Source organism: Mustelus asterias, chromosome 14 (genome assembly GCF_964213995.1).
Source record: "Mustelus asterias chromosome 14, sMusAst1.hap1.1, whole genome shotgun sequence".
Taxonomy (NCBI): Eukaryota; Metazoa; Chordata; class Chondrichthyes; order Carcharhiniformes; family Triakidae; genus Mustelus; species Mustelus asterias.
In genome coordinates this window covers 106,812,718-106,838,038 of record NC_135814.1, presented here as the reverse complement: position 1 = coordinate 106,838,038, position 25,321 = coordinate 106,812,718, and the positions used below count along the sequence as shown (strand labels likewise).

Here is a 25,321-nt window from a genome sequence, read left to right as displayed (position 1 = left end):
TCTATTCTACTCCCTTGCAACCCAGTGTCCTCCTCAGCTATATTCATGTCCCCTTGCGTGAACACCGAAGAGAAATATTGGTTCAATGCTTCACCAATCTCCTCCGGTTCCACACATAACTTCCCTCTGCCATCTATAACTGGCCCTAAACTTGCCCTAACCAAACCTTCTTTCCTTCATTGGAAAGAGATAGGATCAGGCAGGCTAGGAAAGTGTTTCTCTGGAGTAAAGGGAAATACAGTGTCATCAGGGAGGAAATTAGACGGGTAAATTGGAAGGAGGCATTCTTGGGGAAAAGTACCGAAGGAAAGTGGAGGATTTTCAAGGAATGTTTGTCTGGAGCTCTGCATGACAACGTTCCGATGAGACAGGGGGGTGTTGGTAGGGTACGGGAACCGTGGTGCACGAAGGTTGTGATGAACCTGGTGAATAAGAAGAGAGAGGCGTACAGAAGGTTCAGAGAGCTAGGAGGTGTTAAGGATTTAGAGGAGTATACGGGATGTAGGAAGGAGCTTAAGAAGGAAATTAGGAGAGCGAGAAGGGGTCATGAGAAGACCTTGGCGGGTAAGATTAAGGAGAATCCCAAGGCTTTCTACAAATATGTCAAGAGTAAAAGGATGAGATGTGAAGGCATAGGACCCTTAAAAGGTGAAGGGGGAAAAGTTTGTGCGGAACCGTTAGAAATGGCGGAGGTGCTTAATGAATACTTTACCTCGGTATTCACGGTGGAAAGGGATCTGGGTGGTTGTACTGCTGGTTTGCGGTGGACAGAAAGGATCGAGCATGTGGACATAAAGAAAGAGGATGTGTTGGAACTATTGAATGGCATCAAGGTTGGTAAGTCGCCGGGACCGGATGGGGTGTACCCCAGGTTACTGTGGGAGGCGAGGGAGGAGATTGCGGAGCCTTTGGCGATGATCTTTGCATCGTCGATGGAGACGGGAGAGGTTCCAGAGGATTGGAGGGTTGCAGATGTGGTCCCTATATTCAAGAAAGGGAACAGGGACAGCCCGGGAAATTACCGACCGGTGAGTCTAACCTCAGTGGTTGGTAAGTTGATGGAGAGGATCCTGAGAGACAGGATTTATGATCATCTAGAGAAGTTTAGTATGATCAAAAGTAGTCAGCACGGCTTTGTCAAGGGCAGGTCGTGTCTTACGAGCCTGGTTGAGTTCTTTGAAAATGTGACCAAACACATTGACGAAGGAAGAGCGGTGGATGTGGTCTATATGGACTTCAGCAAGGCGTTCGATAAGGTCCCCCATGCAAGACTTCTTGAGAAAGTGAGAGGGCATGGGATCCAAGGGGCTGTTGCCTTGTGGATCCAGAACTGGCTTGCCTGCAGAAGGCAGAGAGTGGCTGTGGAGGGGTCTTTCTCTGCATGGAGGTCAGTGACCAGTGGAGTGCCCCAGGGATCTGTTCTGGGACCCTTGCTGTTTGTCATTTTCATCAATGACCTGGATGAGGAAGTGGAGGGATGGGTTGGTAAGTTTGCTGACGACACCAAGGTAGGTGGTATTGTGGATAGTTTGGAGGGATGTCAGAAGTTGCAGCGAGACATAGATAGAATGCAAGACTGGGCGGAGAAGTGGCAGATGGACTTCAACCCGGATAAGTGTGTAGTGATCCATTTTGGCAGATCCAATGGGATGAAGCAGCAGTATAATATGAAGGGTACCATTCTTAGCAGTGTAGAGGATCAGAAGGACCTTGGGGTCCGGGTCCATAGGACTCTTAAATCAGCCTCGCAGGTGGAGGATGCGGTCAAGAAGGCGTACGGCGTACTAGCCTTCATTAATCGAGGGATTGAGTTTAGGAGTCGGGAGATAATGCTGCAGCTTTATAGGACCCTGGTTAGACCCCACTTGGAGTACTGCGCGCAGTTCTGGTCACCTCATTACAGGAAAGATGTTGAAGCCATTGAAAGGGTGCAGAGGAGATTTACAAGGATGTTGCCTGGATTGGGGGGCATGCCTTATGAGGATAGGTTGAGGGAGCTTGGTCTCTTCTCCCTGGAGAGACGAAGGATGAGAGGTGACCTGATAGAGGTTTACAAGATGTTGAGAGGTCTGGATAGGGTAGACTCTCAGAGGCTATTTCCAAGGGCTGAAATGGTTGCTACGAGAGGACACAGGTTTAAGGTGCTGGGGGGTAGGTACAGAGGAGATGTCAGGGGTAAGTTTTTCACTCAGAGGGTGGTGGGTGAGTGGAATCGGCTGACGTCGGTGGTGGTGGAGGCAAACTCGTTGGGGTCTTTTAAGAGACTTCTGGATGAGTACATGGGATTTAATGGGATTGAGGGCTATAGATAGGCCTAGAGGTGGGGATGTGATCGGCGCAACTTGTGGGCCGAAGGGCCTGTTTGTGCTGTGGCTTTCTATGTTCTATGTTCTATTCCAAAGGGAATTCCATCCATGTCCAAAAAGGAAGAATGTGCAGGGAGACAAGGAGAATGTGGCTCTAGTTGAATCGCTCCTTCAGAGAGCGAGCAGGCACGGTGGGCCAAATGATAACCTCCTGTGCTGTAACCATTGTGTGAACTGACCTATGACTAGCATGCAAACATCATATTCAGTTGGCATGCATTTTTACTCTGCTACCTTTTGCAGCTTATTTTCTGCTTGTAAGCCGTGGAAACAGTTCTATAACAGTAACAATTAAAAAATCTAATGTAAGTGATGATCTTGTATTGACTGGACTGGAGTGACTGTTAGGTTGATTGGCTATGCTAAAAATTGCCCCCTAGTGTCCTGAGATGCATAGGTTAGAGCAGGGGTCTCCAAACTATGGCCCACATCCGGCCCGCAGCGGGCTACATCTGGCCCGCAGCCAGTGGGGCGGAACGGGATTCCCACTGCCGAAAACACTCCCGTGTCCAGAACCCCGCCACTGACTCAGGATCCGGACGCGGGGACGGAAGCCACAGGCCGGACATTTGCTGCCGCTCCACGCGGTGTCTGATGGACCCATGGGAATCCCCGCCCTCTTTACCGGCCTATTGTCCAATCAGAGCTGCTGTCCTGTGACTGACAGTTCATTAAACAAATCAGCAATTGAGACATCTGTTATCCAATTGCCGCTCTGCATTGACTGAGTGACAGCTGCTTTATCCAATCCGTAAGCTCCATCTGTCTGAAATGAGCGAGAACAATGACAATGATGGCGGCAATTCAGAGCAATTCAGTTATAGAAGGAAAAACGAAAAGTGGACAGTGAGTGCCGCCTGTTTAGAACCACAGAAAATTACAGCTCAGAAACAGGCCTTTTGGCCCTTCTTGTCGGTGCTGAACCATTTTTTGCCTAGTCCCACTGACCTGCACTTGGACCATATCCCTCCACACCCTCTCACCCATGAACCCGTCCAAGTTTTTCTTAAATGTTAAAAGTGACCCCGCATTTACCACTTTATCCGGCAGCTCATTCCACCACTCCCACCACTCTCTGCGTGAAGAAGCCCCCCCTAATATTCCCTTTAAACTTTTCTCCTTTCACCCTTACCCATGTCCTCTGGTTTTTTTCTCCCCTAGCCTCAGTGGAAAAAGCCTGCTTGCATTCACTCTATCTATACCCATCAAAATCTTATACACCTCTATCAAATCTCCCCTCATTCTTCTACGCTCCAGGGAATAAAGTCCCAACCTATTCAATCTCTCTCTGTAACTCAGCTTCTCAAGTCTCGGCAACATCCTTGTGAACCTTCTCTGCACTCTTTCAACCTTATTTACATCCTTCCTGTAACTAGGCGACCAAAACTGTACACAATATTCCAAATTCAGCCTCACCAATGCCTTATATAACCTTGTAAGAAGTTTAACAACACCAGGTTAAAGTCCAACAGGTTTATTTGGTAGCAAAAGCCACACAAGCTTTCGAGGCTCTGAGCCCCTTCTTCAGGTGAGTGGGAATTCTGTTCACAAACAGAACTTATAAGACACAGACTCAATTTACATGAATAATGGTTGGAATGCGAATACTTACAACTAATCCAGTCTTTAAGAAACAAAACAATGGGAGTGGAGAGAGCATCAAGACAGGCTAAAAAGATGTGTATTGTCTCCAGACAAGACAGCCAGTGAAACTCTGCAGGTCCACGCAACTGTGGGAGTTACAAATAGTGTGACATAAATTCTGATTCTAGGATCGCATGATAAAGACTCAGGAGGAAAAAAGCAGAAATATTTATGTGAAATAGTGTGACATAAACCCAATATCCCGGTTGAGGCCGTCCTTGTGTGTGCGGAACCTGGCTATCAGTTTCTGCTCCGCGACTCTGCGCTGTCGTGTGTCGCGAAGGCCGCCTTGGAGAACGCTTACCCGAATATCAGAGGCCGAATGCCCGTGACCGCTGAAGTGCTCCCCAACAGGAAGAGAACAGTCTTGCCTGGTGATTGTCGAGCGGTGTTCATTCATCCGTTGTCGCAGCGTCTGCATAGTTTCCCCAATGTACCATGCCTCGGGACATCCTTTCTTGCAGCGTATCAGGTAGACAACGTTGGCCGAGTTGCAAGAGTATGTACCGTGTACCTGGTGGATGGTGTTCTCACGTGAGATGATGGCATCTGTGTCGATGATCCGGCACGTCTTGCAGAGGTTGCTGTGGCAGGGTTGTGTGGTGTCTTGGTCACTGTTCTCCTGAAGGCTGGGTAGTTTGCTGCGGACAATGGTCTGTTTGAGGTTGTGCGGTTGTTTGAAGGCAAGAAGTGGGGGTGTGGGGATGGCCTTGGCGAGATGTTCGTCTTCATCAATGACATGTTGAAGGCTCCGGAGGAGATGCCGTAGCTTCTCCGCTTCGTTGTCCAGTACTTCCCCGGAGCGGAGAAGCTACGGCATCTCCTCCGGAGCCTTCAACATGTCATTGATGAAGACGAACATCTCGCCAAGGCCATCCCCACACCCCCACTTCTTGCCTTCAAACAACCGCACAACCTCAAACAGACCATTGTCCGCAGCAAACTACCCAGCCTTCAGGAGAACAGTGACCAAGACACCACACAACCCTGCCACAGCAACCTCTGCAAGACGTGCCGGATCATCGACACAGATGCCATCATCTCACGTGAGAACACCATCCACCAGGTACACGGTACATACTCTTGCAACTCGGCCAACATTGTCTACCTGATACGCTGCAAGAAAGGATGTCCCGAGGCATGGTACATTGGGGAAACTATGCAGACGCTGCGACAACGGATGAATGAACACCGCTCGACAATCACCAGGCAAGACTGTTCTCTTCCTGTTGGGGAGCACTTCAGCGGTCACGGGCATTCGGCCTCTGATATTCGGGTAAGCGTTCTCCAAGGCGGCCTTCGCGACACACGACAGCGCAGAGTCGCGGAGCAGAAACTGATAGCCAGGTTCCGCACACACAAGGACGGCCTCAACCGGGATATTGGGTTTATGTCACACTATTTCACATAAATATTTCTGCTTTTTTCCTCCTGAGTCTTTATCATGCGATCCTAGAATCAGAATTTATGTCACACTATTTGTAACTCCCACAGTTGCGTGGACCTGCAGAGTTTCACTGGCTGTCTTGTCTGGAGACAATACACATCTTTTTAGCCTGTCTTGATGCTCTCTCCACTCCCATTGTTTTGTTTCTTAAAGACTGGATTAGTTGTAAGTATTCGCATTCCAACCATTATTCATGTAAATTGAGTCTGTGTCTTATAAGTTCTGTTTGTGAACAGAATTCCCACTCACCTGAAGAAGGGGCTCAGAGCCTCGAAAGCTTGTGTGGCTTTTGCTACCAAATAAACCTGTTGGACTTTAACCTGGTGTTGTTAAACTTCTTACTGTGTTTACCCCAGTCCAACGCCGGCATCTCCACATCATTATATAACCTTACCATAACACTCCAACTTTTATACTCGATACTCCGATTTATAAAGGCCAATGTACCAAAGGCATTCTTTACGACCCAATCCACCTGTGACGTCACTTTTAGGGAATTCTGTTTAATGAGGAATGGGGTGTAAAGTACTTCTTTGTACAAGCAGGTGATAAAGCCTTGTGTGTCATATGCAACAAAACTGTTGCAGTTTTGAAGGAGTACAATGTCCGTCGGCACTATAAGACCAAACATGAAGGAAGTTATTCCCAATTCATAGGAACACAGCGTTTGGAAAAATTTGAATCAATGCAATGCAGGTTGCTTTCCCAACAAGCTTTTTTTACGCAGAAGATAAGTGAAAATGAAGCTTTAACCAGGGCCAGTTACAAACCAGCTTATGTGTTGGCTAAAAGAGGAAAGCCATTCACCAATGGAGATCTCATCAAAGAGTGTATAATGGAAGCAGTGGGAGAGTTATGCCCAGAAAAGGCAAATCTGTTCAAAATCATCAGTCTTGAGCCAAGTACTGTTGCTCATAGAATTGAGGATATAGGAAGCAATATATTTCATCAAATTGCAGACAAAGCAAGAAATTTTCTGTTGTATTCTCTCGCACTTGATGAATTGACTGATGTGTGAGACACATCACAACTCCCAGTATTCATCCGTGGCGTCGACAGTGAATTTAATGTGACACAAAAATTAGCATCAGTGCAGAGTATGCACAGAGCAGTAACTGGAGAAGACATCTTCAAAGAATTGCAAAAAACTGTGTTAGAATATAACCTGGAGTGGAATAAACTGCAATGCGTTACAATTGATGGAGGAAGGAACATGTCTGGGGTGAAGAAAGGTTTGGTTGGACAAATCACAAAAGCTTGTGAGGTTGGTGGATTCTCAAAGCCCATGTTTCTGCATTGCATTATCCATCAACAAGCATTGTGCGGAAAATATGTGGATATATCTTGTGTTCTGAAACCTGTTGTTTCAACAGTGAATTTCATTCGATCTCACAGGCTTAATCATCGCCAGTTCATTTATAAAACTAATTTTTTTTCTTTGGCCCCCGAAAATGTGTAAAATATACAACGTGGCCCTCGTACTGAAAAGTTTGGAGACCCCTGGGTTAGAGGGATTAGCGGGTAAAATATGTAGGGGATACGAGGATAGAGCCTGGGTGGGATTGTGGTCGGTGCAGATTCGATGGGCCAAATGGCCGCTTTCTGCACTGTCGGGTTTCTATGAGTCTATGATTCTATACGGGACCCAAAACTGCTCACATTACTCCAAATGGGGTTTGACCAGAGCCTTACACAGCCTCAGAAGTGCATCCCTGCTCTTGTATTCTAGCCCTCTCGACACGAACGCTAACATTGCATTTGCCTTCCTAACTGCCGACTGAACCTGCACGTTAACCTTCAGAGAATCTTGAACAAGGACTCCCAAGTCCCTTTGTGTTTCTGATTTCCTAAGCATTTTCCCGTTTAGAAAGTGGTCTATGCCTCCATCCCTCCTTCCAAAATGCATAACCTCATGCTTTTCCACATTGTATTCCATCTTTGATAGAATTCCAAATTTGATAGAATTTTTTGAGGAGGTAACTAAGTGTGTAGATGAAGGTAGTGCAGTTGATGTCATATACATGGATTTTAGTAAGGCGTTTGATAAAGTCCCCCACGGTCGGCTTATGAAGAAAGTAAGGATGTGTGGGATAGAGGGAAGTTTGGCCGATTGGATAGGTAACTGGCTATCTAACAGAAGACAGAGGGTGGTGGTGGATGGAAAATTTTCGGACTGGAAACCGGTTACCAGCGGAGTGCCACAGGGATCAGTGCTTGGTCCTCTGCTATTTGTAATTTTTATAAATGACTTGGAGGAGGGGGCTGAAGGGTGGATCAGTAAATTTGCTGATGACACCAAGATTGGTGGAGTAGTGGATGAGGTGGAGGGCTGTTGTAGGCTGCAAAGAGATATAGATAGGATGCAGAGCTGGGCTGAAAAATGGCAAATGGAGTTTAACCCTGACAAATGCGAGGTGATTCATTTTGGTAGGACAAATTTACAGGGTCAAAGGTAGGGTTCTGAAGAATGTGGAGGAACAGAGAGATCTTGGGGTTCATATCCATAGATCTCTGAAGGTTGCCACTCAAGTGGCCACTCAAGGATTTAGTAAGGGGAGGTCGTGCCTGACAAACCTGTTAGAGTTCTTTGAAGAGATAACAAATAGGTTAGACCAAGGAGAGCCAATGGATGTCATCTATCTTGACTTCCAAAAGGCCTTTGACAAGGTGCCTCACGGGAGACTGCTGAGTAAAATAAGGGCCCATGGTATTCGAGGCAAGGTACTAACATGGATTGACGATTGGCTGTCAGACAGAAGGCAGAGAGTTGGGATAAAAGGTTCTTTCTCAGAATGGCAACCGGTGACAAGTGGTGTCCCGCAGGGTTCAGTGTTGGGGCCACAGCTGTTCTCTTTATATATTAACGATCTAGATGACGGGACTGGGAGCATTCTGGCCAAGTTTGCCGATGATACAAAGATAGGTGGAGGGGCAGGTAGTATTGAGGAGGTGGGGAGGCTGCAGAAAGATTTAGACAGTTTAGGAGAGTGGTCCAAGAAGTGGCTGATGAAATTCAACGTGGGCAAGTGCGAGGTCGTACACTTTGGAAAAAAGAATAGAGGCATGGACTATTTTCTAAACGGTGACAAAATTCATAATGCTAAAGTGCAAAGGGACTTGGGAGTCCTAGTCCAGGATTCTCTAAAGGTAAACTTGCAGGTTGAGTCCGTAATTAAGAAAGCAAATGTAATGTTGTCATTTATCTCAAGAGGCTTGGAATACAAAAGCAGGGATGTACTTCTGAGGCTTTATAAAGCACTGGTTAGGCCCCATTTGGAGTACTGTGAGCAATTTTGGGCCCCACACCTCAGGAAGGACATACTGGCACTGGAGCGGGTCCAGCGGAGATTCACACGGATGATCCCAGGAATGGTAGGCCTGACATACGATGAACGTCTGAGGATCGTGGGATTATATTCATTGGAGTTTAGGAGGTTGAGGGGAGATCTGATAGAAACTTACAAGATAATGAACGGCTTAGATAGGATGGACGTAGGGAAGTTGTTTCCATTAACAGGGGAGACTAGGACGCGGGGGCACAGCCTTAGAATAAAAGGGAGTCACTTTAGAACAGAGATGAGGAGAAATTTCTTCAGCCAGAGAGTGGTGGGTCTGTGGAATTCATTGCCACAGAGGGCTGTGGAGGCGGAGACGTTGAGCGTCTTCAAGACAGAAATTGATAAATTCTTGATTTCTCGAGGAATTAAGGGCTATGGGGAGAGAGCGGGTAAATGGAGTTGAAATCAACCATGATTGAATGGTGGAGTGGACTCGATGGGCCGAATGGCCTTACTTCCGCTCCTATGTCTTATGGTCTTATGGTCTTAAGTGGATAGAGCCATGAAGAAGGCCTATAGTGTGTTGGCGTTCATTAACAGGGGGTTTGAGTTTAAGAGCCGTGGGGTTATGCTGCAACTGTACAGGACCTTGGTGAGACCACATTTGGAATATTGTGTGCAGTTCTGGTCACCTCACTATAAGAAGGATGTGGAGACACTGGAAAGAGTGCAAAGGAGATTTACCAGGATGCTGCCTGGTTTGGAGCGTAGGTCTTATGAGGAAAGGTTGAGGGAACTTGGGCTTTTCTCTTTGGAGCGGAGGAGGTTGAGAGGAGGCTTGATAGAGGTTTATAAGATGATGAGGGGGATAGATAGAGTGAACGTTCAAAGACTATTTCCTCGGGTGAATGGAGCGGTAACTAGGGGGCATAACTATAGGGTTCATGGTGGGAGATATAGGAAGGATGTCCGAGGTAGGTTTTTTACTCAGAGAGTGGTTGGGGTGTGGAATGGACTGCCTGCAGGGATAGTGGAGTCAGAAACTTTAGGAACATTTAAGAAGCTATTGGATAGGCACATGGAGTACTTCGGGATGATAGGGAGGAAATAGCTTGATCTGGGTTTCAGACAAAGCTCGGCACAACATCGTGGGCCGAAGGGCCTGTTCTGTGCTGTACTGTTCTATGTTCTATCTGCCACTTCTTTGCCCACTCTCCTAACCTGTCCAGGTCTTTCTGCAGCCCCCCGCATCCTCAATACTATCTGTCCCTCTACATATCTTTGTATCATCTGCAAACTTAGCAACAGTGCCTTCAGTTCCTTCCTCCAAATCGTTAATGTATATTGTGAAAAGTTGTGGTCTCAGCACTGACCCCTGAGGCACACTACTAGTCACCGGCTGCCATCCTGAAACAGACCCCTTTATCCCCACTCTCTGCCTTCTGCCAGTCAAGCAATCCTCTATCCATGCCAGGATCTTACCTTTAACACCATGGGCACCTAACTGATTCAACAGTCTCCTATGCGGCACCTTGTCAAAGGCCTTCTGGAAATCTAAATAAATCACGTCCAGTGGTTCTCCTTTATCTAACGTCCTTGTTACCTCCTCAAAGAACTCTAACAGATTTGTCAGATATGACCTCCCCTTGACAAAGTCGTGCTGACTCAGTCCTACTTTATCATGCACTTCCAAGTACTCCGCAATCTCATCTTTAATAATGGACTCGAAAATCTTGCCAATGACGGAAGTCAGGCGAACCGGCCTATAATTTCCCGTCTGCCACCACCCTCCCTTCTTAAACAGCGGTGTTACATTAGCTACTTTCCAGTCCTCTGGTACCTTCCCAGCCATGATGTGGAGATGCCGGTGTTGGACTGGGGTAAGCACAGTAAGAAGTCTCACAACACCAGGTTCAAGTCCAACAGGTTTATTTGGTAGCAAATACCATAAGCTTTCGGAGCGCTGCTCCTTCGTCAGATGGAGTGGATATCTGCTCTCAAACAGTGCACAGACACAGAAATCAAGTTACAGAGTACTAATTGGATTGCGAATCTCTACAGCCAGCCAGGTCTCAAAGGTACAGACAGTGTGGGTGGAGGGAGCAATCAACACAGGTTAAAGAGATGTGCATTGTCTCCAGACAGAACAGCTAGTGAAGAACCCCAAGAACCTCTCCGGCTATGTCGAGGGCATCTTGAAACCCATTGTACAAAGAACCCCCAGCTTTTGTCGCGACACTACGGACTTCCGACAGAAACTCAACACACGGCAGCACGGTAGCACAGTGGTTAGCACTGCTGCTTCACAGCTCCAGGGTCCCGGGTTCGATTCCCGGCTCGGGTCACTGTCTGTGTGGAGTTTGCACATTCTCCTCGTGTCTGCGTGGGTTTCCTCCGGGTGCTCCGGTTTCCTCCCACAGTCCAAAGAGGTGCGGGTTAGGTTGATTGGCCAAGTTAAAAATTGCCCCTTAGAGTCGTGAGATGCATAGGTTAGTGGGATTAGCGGGTAAATATGTAGGGGTACGGCCTGGGTGGGATTGTGGTCGGTGCAGACTCGATGGGCCGAATGGCCTCCTTCTGCACTGTAGGGTTTCTATTCTATTCTATACACATGGAGCAGTTGAACCAGGAGCACTCCTCGTCACAATGGATGTCTCGGCACTCTACACCAGCATCCCCCACGATGATGGCATTGCTGCAACTGCCTCAGTACTCAATGCCGTCAACTGCCAGTTTCCAGATGCAATTTTACAACTCATCCGCTTCATCCTGGACCACAATATCTTCACCTTCAACAACCAGTTCTTCATCCAGACACACGGAACAGCCATGGGGACCAAATTCAGACCTCAATATGCCAACATCTTCATGCACAGGTTCGAACAAGACTTCTTCACCGCACAGGACCTTCAACCGATGCTATACACTAGATACATCGATGACATTTTCTTCCTTTGGAGTCATGGTGAGCAATCACTGAAACAACTATATGATGACATCAACAAGTTCCATCCCACCATCAGACTCACCATGGACTACTCTCCGGAATCGGTTGCATTCTTGGACACACGCATCTCCATTAAGGACGGTCACCTCAGCACCTCACTGTACCGCGAACCCACGGATAACCTCATGATGCTCCACTTCTCCAGCTTCCACCCTAAACACATAAAAGAAGCCATCCCCTACGGGACAAGCCCTCCAAATACACAGGATCTGCTCGGATGAGGAGGATCGCAACAGACACCTCCAGACGTTGAAAGATGCCCTCATAAGAACAGGATATGGCGCTCGACTCATCGATCAACAGTTCCGACGCACCACAGCGAAAAACCGCACCGACCTCCTCAGAAGACAAACACGGGACACGGTGGACAGAGTACCCTTCGTCGTCCAGTACTTCCCCGGAGCAGAGAAGCTACGGCATCTCCTCCGGAGCCTTCAACATGTCATTGATGAAGACGAACATCTCGCCAAGGCCATCCCCACACCCCCACTTCTTGCCTTCAAACAACCGCACAACCTCAAACAGACCATTGTCCGCAGCAAACTACCCAGCCTTCAGGAGAACAGTGACCACGACACCACACAACCCTGCCACAGCAACCTCTGCAAGACGTGCCGGATCATTGACACGGATGCCATCATCTCACGTGAGAACACCATCTACCAGGTACACGGTACCTACTCTTGCAACTCGGCCAACGTTGTCTACCTGATACGCTGCAGGAAAGGATGTCCCGAGGCATGGTACATTGGGGAAACCATGCAGACGCTACGACAACGGATGAATGAACACCGCTCGACAATCACCAGGCAAGACTGTTCTCTTCCTGTGGGGGAGCACTTCAGCAGTCATGGGCATTCAGCCTCTGATCTTCAGGTAAGCGTTCTCCAAGGCGGCCTTCACGACACACGACAGCGTAGAGTCACTGAGCAGAAACTGATAGCCAAGTTCCGCATGAGGACGGCCTAAACCGGGATGTTGGATTTATGTCACATTATCAGTAACCCCCACAGCTTTCCCCCTGGTCTTGCAGAATCTCACTAGCTGTTCTGTCTGGAGAAATACACATCTCTTTAACCTGTGTTGAATGCTCCCTCCACCCACATTGTCTGTACCTTTAAGACCTGGCTGGCTGTAGAGATTCGCATTCTAATTAGTATTCTGTAACTTGATTTCTGTGTCTGTGCACTGTTTGAGAGCAGATATCCACTCCATCTGGCGAAGGAGCAGTGCTCCGAAAGCTTATGGTATTTGCTACCAAATAAACGTGTTGGACTTTAACCTGGTGTTGTGAGACTTCTTACTGTACCTTCCCAGCCTCCAGTGATCTCTGAAAGATCACCACCAATGCCTCCACAATTTCCTCAGCTATCTCTTTTAGAATCCTGGTCCATCCTGTCCAGGTGATTTATCCACCTTCAGACCTTTCAGTTTCCCCAGAAACTTCTCCTTGGTGAAAGCCACCACACTCACCTGTGCCCCCTGATTCTCCTGGAGCTCTGGCATCCCACTAGTGTCTTCCACCGTGAAGACTGATGCAAAGTAACTATTCAGTTCCTCTGCCATTGCTTTGTTTCATATTATTACATCTCCAGCCTCATGTTCAGGTGGTCTAATGGCTATTTTTGCCTCTCTCTTACCTTTACCTTATTGCATCCATGAGGGGAGATCTAAAAGAGATGTAGAAGATTATGAAGGGGATAGATAGGGTGAACGGTGGGAAGCTTTTTCCCAGATCAGAAGTGACGATCATGAGGGGTCACTGGCTCAAGGTGAGAGGGGCGAAGTATAACTCAGATATTAGAGGGATGTTTTTTACACAGCGGGTGGTGGGGGCCTGAAATGCACTGCCAAGTAAGGTGGTGGAGGCAGACACGCTGCCATCGTTTAAGACTTACCTGGATAGTCACATGAGCAGCCTGGGAATGGAGGGATACAAACGATTGGTCTAGTTGGACCAAGGAGCGGCACAGGCTTGGAGGGCCGAAGGGCCTGTTTCCTGTGCTGTACTGTTCTTTTTGTTCTTTATATATTGAAAAAAACTCTTCCTGTCTTTTATATTAGCGAGCTTACACTCATATTTCATCTTCTCCCCCCTTATTGCTTTTTTAGTTGTCCTCTGCTCGCTTTTAAAGGCTTCACAATCCTCTGGCTTCCCACTAATCCTCGCCACTTTGTATGCTTTTGCTTTTATGCTGTCCTTGACGTCCCTCATCGGCCATGGATGCCTCATCCTCCCCTTAGCATGTTTCCTCCTCCTTGGGATGAATTTCTGTTGTGCCTCTCGAATATCTCTCAAAAACTCTTGCCATTGCTGTTCCACTGTCTTTCCTGCCAGGCTCCCTTTCCAATCAACTCTGGCCAGCTCCTCCCTCATATCTTTGTAGTTACCTTTATTTAATTGTATTACCGTTACTTCTGATTCCAGCTTCTCCCCCTCAAACTGCAGGGTAAATTCTATCAGAGATCTCCTCTGAACATGTTTCTTCGCCAGGAAAAACTGTCCAACTTCTCCACTCTATCTTCATAACTGAAGGTAGGGCTCTTGGGGCTAAAGAGATCAAGGGATATGGGGGGAAGGAAGGATCAGGATGTTAAATATGATCAGCCACGATCGTAATGAATGGCGGAGCAGGCTTGAAGGGTCAAATGGCCAACTCCTGTTTCTAGTTTCTATACAAGTTCCTCATCCCTGGAGCTATTCTCATGAATCGTTACTGCACTCTCTCCAATGCTTTCACGTCCTGCCTAACACGGTGCCCAGAACTGGATGTAATATTCTCGCTGAGGCTGTATTAGTGTTTTATACAAATTTAATACAACCTGCTTCTTTTTATACTCTATGCCCCAAGATGCTGTGGGAATATATCTTGATTGAATTCCTTTGTTCAGTTACACTCTTGCCTGCCACTCTTTAATTCCAACTAATCTGGATCAGATCCATTATTATCCCATTGAGACTGGCTTTTCCCCAGTTAATTATTCATACTGTGGGTCATTCCTTGTCCTTTTCTATATCAAACATATGACACAATGATCACTGTCCCCTCAATTACACTTGGCCCACCTCATTCCCAAAATCAATGCCTCCTTTTTTGTTGGACTGGAAACATACTGCTGTGGGAAGTTCACTCAACACACTCGGAACTTGTGCCCTGCCCTTCATACAATAATTATCCAAATTTTATTAATGACTTAGAGGAAGGGGCTGAAGGGTGGATCAGTAAATTTGCTGATGACACCAAGATTGGTGGAGTAGTGGATGAGGTGGAGGGCTGTTGTAGGCTGCAAAGAGACATAGATAGGATGCAAAGCTGGGCTGAAAAATGGCAAATGGAGTTTAACCCTGATAAATGTGAGGTGATTCATTTTGGTAGGACTAATTTAAATGTGGATTACAGGGTCAAAGGTAGGGTTCTGAAGACTGTGGAGGAACAGAGAGATCTTGGGGTCTATATCCACAGATCTCTAAAGGTTGCCACTCAAGTGGATAGAACTGTGAAGAAGGCCAATAGTGTGTTAGCTTTTATTAACAGGGGGTTGGAGTTTAAGAGCCGTGGGGTTATGCTGCAACTGCGCATTTGGAATATTGTGTGCAGTTCTGGTCACCTCACTACAAGGTGGCTGTGGAAGCGCTGGAAAGAGTGCAGAGGAGATTTACCGGGATGCTGCCTGGTTTGGAGGGTAGGTCTTATGAGGAAAGGTTGAGGGAGCTAGGGCTGTTTTCTCTGGAGCAGAGGAGGCTGAGGGGAGACTTAATAGAGGTTTATAAAATGATGAAGGGGATAGATAGAGTGAACATTCAAAGACTATTTCCTCGGGTGGATGGAGCTATTACAAGGGGGCATAACTATAGGGTTCGTGGTGGGAGATACAGGAAGGATATCAGAGGTAGGTTCTTTACGCAGAGAGTGGTTGGGGTGTGGAATGGACTGCCTGCAGTGATAGTGGAGTCAGACACTTTAGGAACATTTAAGCGGTTATTGGATAGGCACATGGAGCACACCAGGATGATAGGGAGTGGGATAGCTTGATCTTGGTTTCAGATAAAGCTCGACACAACGTAGTGGGACGAATGGCCTGTTCTGTGCTGCACTGTTCTAAAATATAGTCTGGGATAGTAAATCCCTCATTACCGTACAAATGGTAGCATTTTCACCTTTGCGGCAACGATTGTGGCTCAAACCCTACTCCAGAGGCTTAAAGCACAAAATAATTTAGGCAGGCCCTCATATGCAGAGCAGAGGGAGGGCCGCACTATTGAAGGTGCTGCCTTTGGGATGAGACATGAGAACTGAGGTCCCATCTGCTCTTTCAGGTGGTTATAAAGATCCCAAGGCACCATCTGAAGAATTACGCATTAAGTTGATCTTTCTCTACACCCTAGCTATGACTGTAACACTACATTCCGCACTCTCTCCTTTCCTTCTCTATGAATGGTATGCTTTGTCTGAACAGCGCGCAAGAAACAATACTTTTCACCAAAAGAGAAAACGCTGGAAAATCTCAGCGGGTCTGGCAGCATCTGTAAGGAGAGAAAAGAGCTGACGTTTCGAGTCCAGATGACCCTTTGTCAAAGCTAAAAGGCAGAGAAAGTAGGAGATATTTATACTGTAGGGGGAGGGAATGAAAGGTGAGTCATAGCCACAGAAACCAGGGAAACCAGCTAATAGCTATCCACAGAGAGAATAAAGGGTGTGAATGGCCAAACGGCAGAGAAGCTAAAATGAAGATGTTGCGGGGGAGGGGTTGGATGGGACAGAGGTAAGATTTAGAAAAGGAGAAGCAAAGGGGGAGAAAAGGGAAGGGGCGTAAAGTGAGTGGGGGGGGGGGAGGGGGGGGGGGGGGGGAAGAAAAATGAAGACAGCCAATAAAGAAATAAAAGGTAGAGAACAGTAAAAAATTAAAATAGAATGAAAATAAAGAGGTGGAGGTGGGGTAGAGCAAATCATCTGAAGTTGTTGAATTCGATGTTGACACCGGAAGGTTGTAAAGTGCCTAGCCGGAAGATGAGGTGCTGTTCCTCCAGTTTCCGTTGAGCTTCACTAATTTGCTTTTATATCTAACTTTTCACTGTGTACCAATACATGTGACAATAATAAATCAAATCAAACTGAAGAGTTGTCCCCAGTGTCTTGTTCAATATTCACCCATCAAACAACACGAGTAAAATTAATATGATCATGTTGGTAGGATCTTGCTCTGTGCAAACTAGCTGTCACATTTTCTGTATTTATAACAGTGACAAACTTCAAAAGTACTTCCTTGGCTTTGGGACGCTTTGAGGTCAGAAAAGGTGCTATATAAATGAAAGTATTTATTTCCTCAAGTCCCTAGGAGGTTTGCTCAACTCAGTTGATTGCCCTTTGCCAGTTCATGGCAGTATCTGTCTGAGAGATATTTTCTTCAGGCTGGGATACGGGGCTGGCACATTCTGTAGTTATTGTCATCCTCGGAGTATCTGCTGCAGCATCCACGAGATGGATGGATTGTGAAATGCAACAAAAAACAAATATGAACTGAACGGGTGAAAATACAGAGGGAAAAACTTCTGTAAAAGTCCGCAAAACAAAGGCACAAAACATGATCATTCTGTTGAGTGCCATCTCAATGCTTCTTCTGAATATATTTTACACTAAGTATTGATTAATAGAAAGTATGAGTTAGTCATGTGGGAACAAACATAAATTACTGGGTATCGATGGCTTACTCAGATCTGGGCTAAGTATCCAAGAAATATATCACATAACTTTTTATAACTTCTTCCACAAGTAGCGAGTTTATACGTTCCTTTACACTCAATCATTATATTAATATAGAGTGGAAAACTGCAAGCTGCAGTTCGGGACAATCCATGATTGGCTGAACGCAAACGCCATTCTGCAGCATGTTGCTGTGCAGAGGGATCTGGGTGTCCTTGTGCATGAATCACAAAAAGTTGGTTTGCACGTGTAGCAGGTAATTAAGAAGGCAAATGGAATTTTGTCCTTCATTGTTTTTAAACTCCATCCCTCTAGCAGTGAGGTGATGTTGCAGCTGGTGAGGCCACACCTGGAGTACTGTGTACAGTTTTGGTCTCCTTACTTGAGAAAGGATACACTGGCACTGGAAGAGCTGCAGAGGAGATTCACTAGGTTGATTCTGGAGTTGAGAGGGTTGGCTTATGAGGAGAGACTGAGTAGAATGGGGCTATACTCATTGGAATTCAGAAGAATGAGGGGGGATCTTATAGAAACATATAAGATTATGAAAGGAATAGGTAAGATAGAAGCAGGGAAGATGTTTTCACTGGCGGGTGAAACTAGAACTAGGGGGCATAGCCTCAAAATAAGGGGAAGCAGATTTAGGACTGAGTTGAGGAGGAACTTCTTCACACAAAGGGTTGTGAATCTGTGGAATTCCCTGCCCAGTGAAGCAGTTGAGGCTGCCTCATTGAATGTTTTTAAGGCAAGGATAGATAAATTTTTGAACAGTAAAGGAATTAAGGGTGATGGTGAGTGGGTGGGTAAGTGGAGCTGAATCCACGAAAAGATCAGCCATGATCTTATTGAATGGCGGAGCAGGCTCGAGGGGCCAGATGGCCTACTCCTGCTCCTAGTTCTTCTGATCCAACATATGACCCATTCTCCTTCTTTTCCTGCCATGGAGGCCACGATGTGGAGCAAAAGAAGAAGAAAGGAAAAGCAAATGTTAGATTTAAACTTTGGGGAAGTTGACCTCAATGTGTTAACCTTGCTACATGTCTGAACTGAACTTTGATGCACTCTGATGGTGTTACTGGTCAAGCAGAATGGGCAGCACGGTGGCTAGCACTGCTGGCTCACAGCGCCAGGGACCCGGGTTCGATTCCCAGCTTGGGTTACTGCCTGTATGGAGTTTTCACGTTCTCCGTGTCTGCGTGGACTTCCTCCGGGTGCTCCGGTTTCCTCCCACAGCCCAAAAGATGTGCTGGTTAGGTGCATTGGTTGTGCTAAATTCTCCCTCAGTGTATCCACTGGAGTGTGGCGACTAGGGGATTTTCATAGTAACTTCATTGCAGTGTTAATGTAAGCCCATTTGTGACACTAATTAAATAAAATTGCATTTTAATCCCAGGAGGAAAGAAATCTGGGGTGTTAATTGGCGACGTATGACATTGTCCAACCAGGTCCAGGATTTTTTTTAACTTACTTTATCATAGCTGCCTCAAGCACCAGGGACCCGGTTCAATTGGGTCACTGTCTGTGTGGAGTTTGCATGTTCTCCGTGGCTGCATGTGTTTCCTCCAGGTGCTCCGGTTTCCTTCCACACTCCAAAAGCTGTGCAGGTTAGGTGGATTGGCCGTGCCAAATTGCCTCTTAGTGTCCCGGGATGTGTAGGTTAGGGGGATTATCAGGGTAAATACGAGGGGTTACGGGGATAGCACCTGGGTAAGATTGAAAAAAAGGGTCGGTGCAGATTTGATGGGCTAAATTGCCTCCTTCTGCACTGTAGGGATTCTATGATTCTATAATTTCTTCTCTGTGGAGATGGAGGAGGGTGTTGAGGGTTGTTTATCACAATGCTAAAGGCATTTGATAGTGCTGACTTAAACAACTTTCTGTTGCCCTGGGTGCAGGTGCGATGTATCACGGGAGGCATAGGTACGGAATGGAGGGGGTTAAAATTGCCACAAGTGACTGAGTTATTTTTGCTTTGCTTCCTAATCTTGGAAAAGGAAAATTCCACCATTCTGAGAGCGGAAGGCTATTCAGGAGCCACCCAGTGGCCACCATCTGCTGGTACAGAACAACTTGCTTCAGTTACTTTACAATTTCATCCTCTTGGTTTGGAAGCTAGTGTAATGTGACCACTTGATAATGAAAAGCCACAATTTACAATCACCCCGGATGTAACTGGTGCTACATTCAAACTTGTGATTCACTTACAAACTTCTCTTCACACACCCACTGCTACATTTGTGTCGTCCTTTCTTTATTACTTATTCAAGCCCTTTCCATTCATACTCTGCTATTTCTCTGCTTATTCCCAATGCTCCATCTACTGCCCTCTGTAAAACTTGCTCCCCCTCGAGAAAGTGGCAAGGGGGCAGAGGTCACCGTTTCTCCTCCGGTTTCATTTTTCCCACAAAAATAATTTGCTTTGCTTTCACATTTCAAGATGTGGAGATGCCAGCATTGGACTGGGGTGGGCACAGTAAGAAGTCTCACAATACCAGGTTAAAATCCAACAGGTTTATTTAGAATCACAAGCTTTCGGAGCACTGCTCCTTCATCAGGTGAGTGGACTGAGCAGCGCTCCGAAAGCTCGTGATTCCAAATAAATCTGTTGGACCATGACCAGGTGTTGTGAGACTTCTTACTGTTCAAACTTCAACTTTAACATAGAAAGAGTGAAGATGTTGCAGAACAAATCCTCTTCTTCATTGTTTGTTTGGTAGTCAAGCAGAATGGATCACCGATCTGATTGTTAGTCGGATGTAGATCATCCAACTGATTGGTAATTGGGTGTAGATCATCCATCTGATTGGTAATCAGGCAGAGTAGATCAACCACCTGATTGATAATCTGGCAGAATGATCACCTACCTGATTGGTAATCTGGTGTAGATCACCCATCTGAGTGGTAGCCTGGCAGAGTAGACCAATCATCTGATTCCCATACTATTGCTTTTCAGATTGGTTTTCGACCCAGTTTCACTCGAACTAATTTAAGAGGTTGCGATTTTTCTAATTTACCCAGTCTCTATTATGTAAAATTCTACAAGGCTGTACTGGTGAGATTTCATCTTTTCTTAACAGCTCCAATTTCTCCAGGATTATTCCTGGGGTAGGGAACTGCAGTATCAGTTACAACGATGTTACTAAGATTAGAATGTTTAATATTGAAAGTCTCAGCATAATGCTGTCTACGAGGACATACATTATTGCGATCACTGGTAAAGAAGTGACATCGCCACCAACTGATCTTGTGATTATTTTGCCCTTAAATGTTGTGACCCAGTCTTAACTGCAAAGTTTGTGGAAGAAACAGTGAACTGACCAAGGTGAGGACGTCTTTCTACAACTTCAGCCGTATCTTTTGTCCCAGCCACTTCATTAATATGATTCTCATATACACACACTGTGAAGTGGGGTACCTGAATGGCTTCTTCAAGTCTGTAATATTCCGACACCCTCAGGAAATCAGTCACCCGGTGCGAATCATACTGACACAGCAGGTCAAGGTACTGTTCATGGATATCAGGATTCAGCTGCAGCAGCTCTCGATTCACCTGCAGTCCTTCTCTGCTAATCAAACATAGTGCACAAAGTCATCACTAAGAATAATGCATTTACAACACAAAGACATGTGCTCTAACGCAGCAAATTCGGGAGCTTCGAGTATCATAGAATCTACAGTGCAGGAGGAGGCCATTTGGCCCACTGACAACAATCCCACCCAGTCCAGGAATGAGATAGAGAATCTGGTGAACTGGTGTGGCAACAATAATCTCTCCCTCAATGTCAACAAAACGAAGGAGATTGTCATTGACTTCAGGAAGTGTAAAGGAGAACATGCCCCTGTCTAAATCAATGGGGACAAAGTAGAATGGTCGAGAACTTCAACTTTTTGGTGTCCAAATCACCAACAACCTGTCCTGGTCCCCCCATGCCGACACTATAGTTAAGAAAGCCCACCAACATCTCTTTTTTCTCAGGAGACTAAGGAAATTTGGCATGTCAGCTACGACTCTCACCAACGTTTACAGATGCACCATAGAAAGCATTCTTTCTGGTTGTATCACAGCTTGGTATGGCTCCTGCTCTGCCCTAGACCGCAAGGAACTACAAAAGGTTGTGAATGTAGCCCAATCCATCACCCCATCCATTGACTCTGTCTACACTTCCCGCTGTCTCGGCAAAGCAGCCAGCATAATTAGGGACCCCACGCACCCCGGACATTCTCTCTTCCACCTTCTTCAGTTGAGAAAAAGATACAAAAGTCTGTGGTCTCAAGAACAACTTCTTCCCTGCTGTTGTCAGACTTTTGAATGGACTTACCTTGCATTAAGTTGATCTTTCTCTACACCTTAGCTATGACTGTAACACTCTCTCGTTTCCTTCTCTGTGAACGGTATGTTTTGTCTGTATAGCGCGCAAGAAACAATACTTTTCACTATGTTAATACATGTGACAATAATAAATCAAATCAAAATCCCATCCCGGTAACCCCACATATTTATCCTGACACTAAGGTGCAATTTATCATGGCCAATCAACCTAACCCACACATCTTTGAATAGTTCCCGATCAATGTATAATAAGTAAAAGAAAAACTTGTTCTATGCAGAATAAAAAATCTCTCTGAGCAGCGATTTGAAATTTGACAACTTTTTAAAGTATTGATCCGTAGAAACATAGAAAATAGGAGGAGGTCATTCGGCCCTTCGAGCCTAACCCGTCATTCATTATGATCATGGCTAATCATCCAACTCCATAGCCTGATCCCACCTTTCCCCATATCCTTTGGTCCCCTGACAGAAACAGATAACAGTGCGTTATGTCTTTTTTTTTGCCACACTGGCATTTTAAACTCCAAGCAGCCCCAAGTTTATCCAGAATAAATGGGACAAAAAACACTTGGTAATTTTTCTACTGAGACGTGAAAACAGCATAGAAATTAACATTGTGACATGGGTATGATGCAATAAAATGTTTACTTTTGCATTCAGCAACCCATAACTTCCTGATCTCTGGAAGTGAATTTGGGGTGAAACTGCGCACTGGGGAACTCCGAATACAAAATGTCAGCTCAGTTATGATTTAATTGTAAATAGTAAATGCCAGAAGTTGTCTTCCACAATTGCTAATCAAATTTCATTCAATTTTTATACAAACTTTAACTTAACTGGTCATTTCATACAAAATAGTTTTTCTCTTTACTCTTTTAATGCTTCACAGCTGCTTAATTTTAAACGGATTCAGTTCTGAAATCCTAGAAATAGCTAGGTGTGGGAAGTGAAGAAATAGCTCCCCAATTCCCTCCAATTACTGAAGCAAAGTTGAAGGAAGTTTGTAGCTATTTAAGTTTCAGTGTTGACAGTTGACGATGTGGCTGGGAATAGGACCTCAGGCTACTGTCAGGTGTCTATTATATTAATCATATTCAGCTGGCAGACTGGCAGCAATGACAGTAAACACATTTTTATATCATTAGGTTTATTATTTTGTACTTTTCACAGCCACATGTAATTTCTGTCAAATTTTCATGCCTGGTATTTCAACAAGCTAAATTCACAAATTCTTTACACTTAGAATCATAGAGGTTTACAGCTTGGAAACAGGCCCTTTGGCCCAACCTGCCCAAGCTGCCCCTTTTTTTGTAACCACTAAGCTAGTCCCAACTGCCCGCATTTGGCCCATATCCCTATACATCTTACCTATGCAACTGTCCAAATGCTTTTTAAAAGACAAAATTGTACCTGATTCTACTATTACCTCTGGCAGCTTGTTCCAGAGACTCCCCACCCTCTGTGTGAAAAAATTGCCCCTCTGGACACTTTTGTATCTCTCCCCTCTCACCTTAAACCTATGCCCTCTAGCTTTAGACTCCCCTACCTTTGGGAAAAGATGTTGACTATGCCGTCAAGAAGCTGATCTATGCCCCACTCAAATTTTAAAACTTTAAAAAATATTTTAATATATTCAGGCAGCGTTTCTGCTCAACATTTTGCAAGATTTTTGCAGGCAGGAAAACTGAACTCTTGAGAACCTGACAATTGTTGATGCTTTTGAAAAATGTGGACACTATTAGAGAATTTCAATGGAAGAACTGTTTGAATTAGTGAGGAATGAGGGAGCACAACCTCGTGTCTATCAGGATGGCTCCATGCACAAATAATACTTGTTTTTTTTATTTGAAATGTTTTTAAAGAGTCACTATGTTGAGTATTTGGCTAAAGTCAAAGTCCCCAGTGTCCTGATTATTGGCAGGTAGGAAATTACGATTCTAAGTAACCTGGCTACTCCATAAAATCATTATTGGTTTTATTAAATGGACCAGGGCTTTACCCTAACTCGGTATGTCTCATGCCAGAGGAATTTCTAATCTTCAGACAAACAGTCGAGATTCTGGCCGGATTCTCCGACCTCGCCCATAGCTGGGATTATCCGGTCCCACTGAAGTGAATGGAGATTTGGCTGAGCGTCAAATTCTCCCTTCTGGTTGGCAGTGGCAGCGAGGTGTGCAAGAACAGAGAATTCTGGCCGCTACCTCTAAAAAGGCACTAACGCTGATTGCCAGATTCCCCGTCCTCGCTTGTAGCAGCAGCAGGGCATAAACAGCCGCTGAGATTGCATCCACTCCAACTCCAAGCACAAAAGGGTTCTGGCTCCTCTATTAAACATTTCAATATTACAAACCTGAGAAAATAGATCCTTTGTCCAAAACCCAGGAGACAAAGTGGGAGGGATACATGACCTCCCCCAAGCTGCTAAAGCCTGTAATATTGCCAGGTGGAACCGAATCCGGTCAACCATTTTACCATCTGACAGGCAGAGGCAGAAAGAGCTCTGTCCTGATTTAAAATTGCCTGGCCCTCATCTACACTATGAATTACTGGAACATTGGAACTTGTATACCTGTGCCCACATCTCTACCTGTGCCCACATCTCTACCTGCCACTTTGCATCATGGAAGATCTCACTTCTAGAAAGACCAATCACCCCGCAACAGTCAGCCTGCTACTCTCTGAATAAATGCCCCATTGGACTTTCAATTCTGGACTCACATAAAACTTTAACTCTTATTCTTATTGTAATCTTGACCTGAACCCCTTTTCTTTCCCTCATCGCTCTTTTATTGTGCGAATGAAGAAAGGAGCAAATGTTGCAAACCTCTTCCCGCATTTTGTGCACGTGCAAAATAAAACAACCCTCTTATTTCACCTCATCTCGATTTTGTTGTGGGATTATTACTGGAAGTTTTCCCAACCCTAATTGAAGTGTTGGGGAAAATACACTACCACCGATATAGGGGGAAATCAGGAATCAAAACGCTTTTCTTTTATCCACAGGGAATGAAATAGAGAAATCAGGGTTATTTAAGTTAATCCCCGTCCTGTCTATAACACTAGTTAATAGTAAAAAAGGCTGCATTTACACATCAAAAGGGATCATTATTAGCTAACCAAATCTTGCAGCTCAAACCTTCAATCATAATCCTTTTTATTGGCACATTGGGGTGGCACAGTGGTTAGCACTGCTGCCTCACAGCGCCAGGGACCCGGGGTGGCACAGTGGTTAGCACTGCTGCCTCACAGCGCCAGGGACCCGGGTTACTGTCTGCGTGGAGTTTGCACATTCTCGTGTATGCATGGGTTTCCTGCGGGTGCTCCGGTTTCCTCCCACACTCCAAAGATGTGCACTGTAGGGATTCTATGACTCTACCCCTCAACCTAAAGACAAGCTGTCAACCATAGAACCCCAATTAGGTTGATTGGCCATGCTAAATGCCCCTTAAGGTAAATTAGCAGGGTAAATTGGGTGGGATTGTTGTCAGTGCAGGCTCGATGGCCCAAATGGCCTCATTCTGCACTGTAGGGATTCTATGGTTCTATG

General features: G+C 45.6%; 1 protein-coding gene across 6 annotated transcripts in view; it reads right to left on the bottom strand.

Moving 5' to 3' along the window:
• The window catches only part of vps8 (VPS8 subunit of CORVET complex), a 651,220-nt gene that overhangs the window by 400,669 nt on the left and 225,230 nt on the right, over positions 1-25,321 (bottom strand). For 4 of the 6 annotated variants that reach the window (XM_078229111.1, XM_078229107.1, XM_078229109.1 and 1 more), the window contains one exon: positions 20,860-21,010. In XM_078229111.1, coding sequence (XP_078085237.1) covers positions 20,860-21,010 — 151 coding nt within the window. The remainder of the gene's footprint in view (positions 1-20,859; positions 21,011-25,321) is intronic. The other 2 variants (XM_078229112.1, XM_078229108.1) reach the window with 1 other exon arrangement.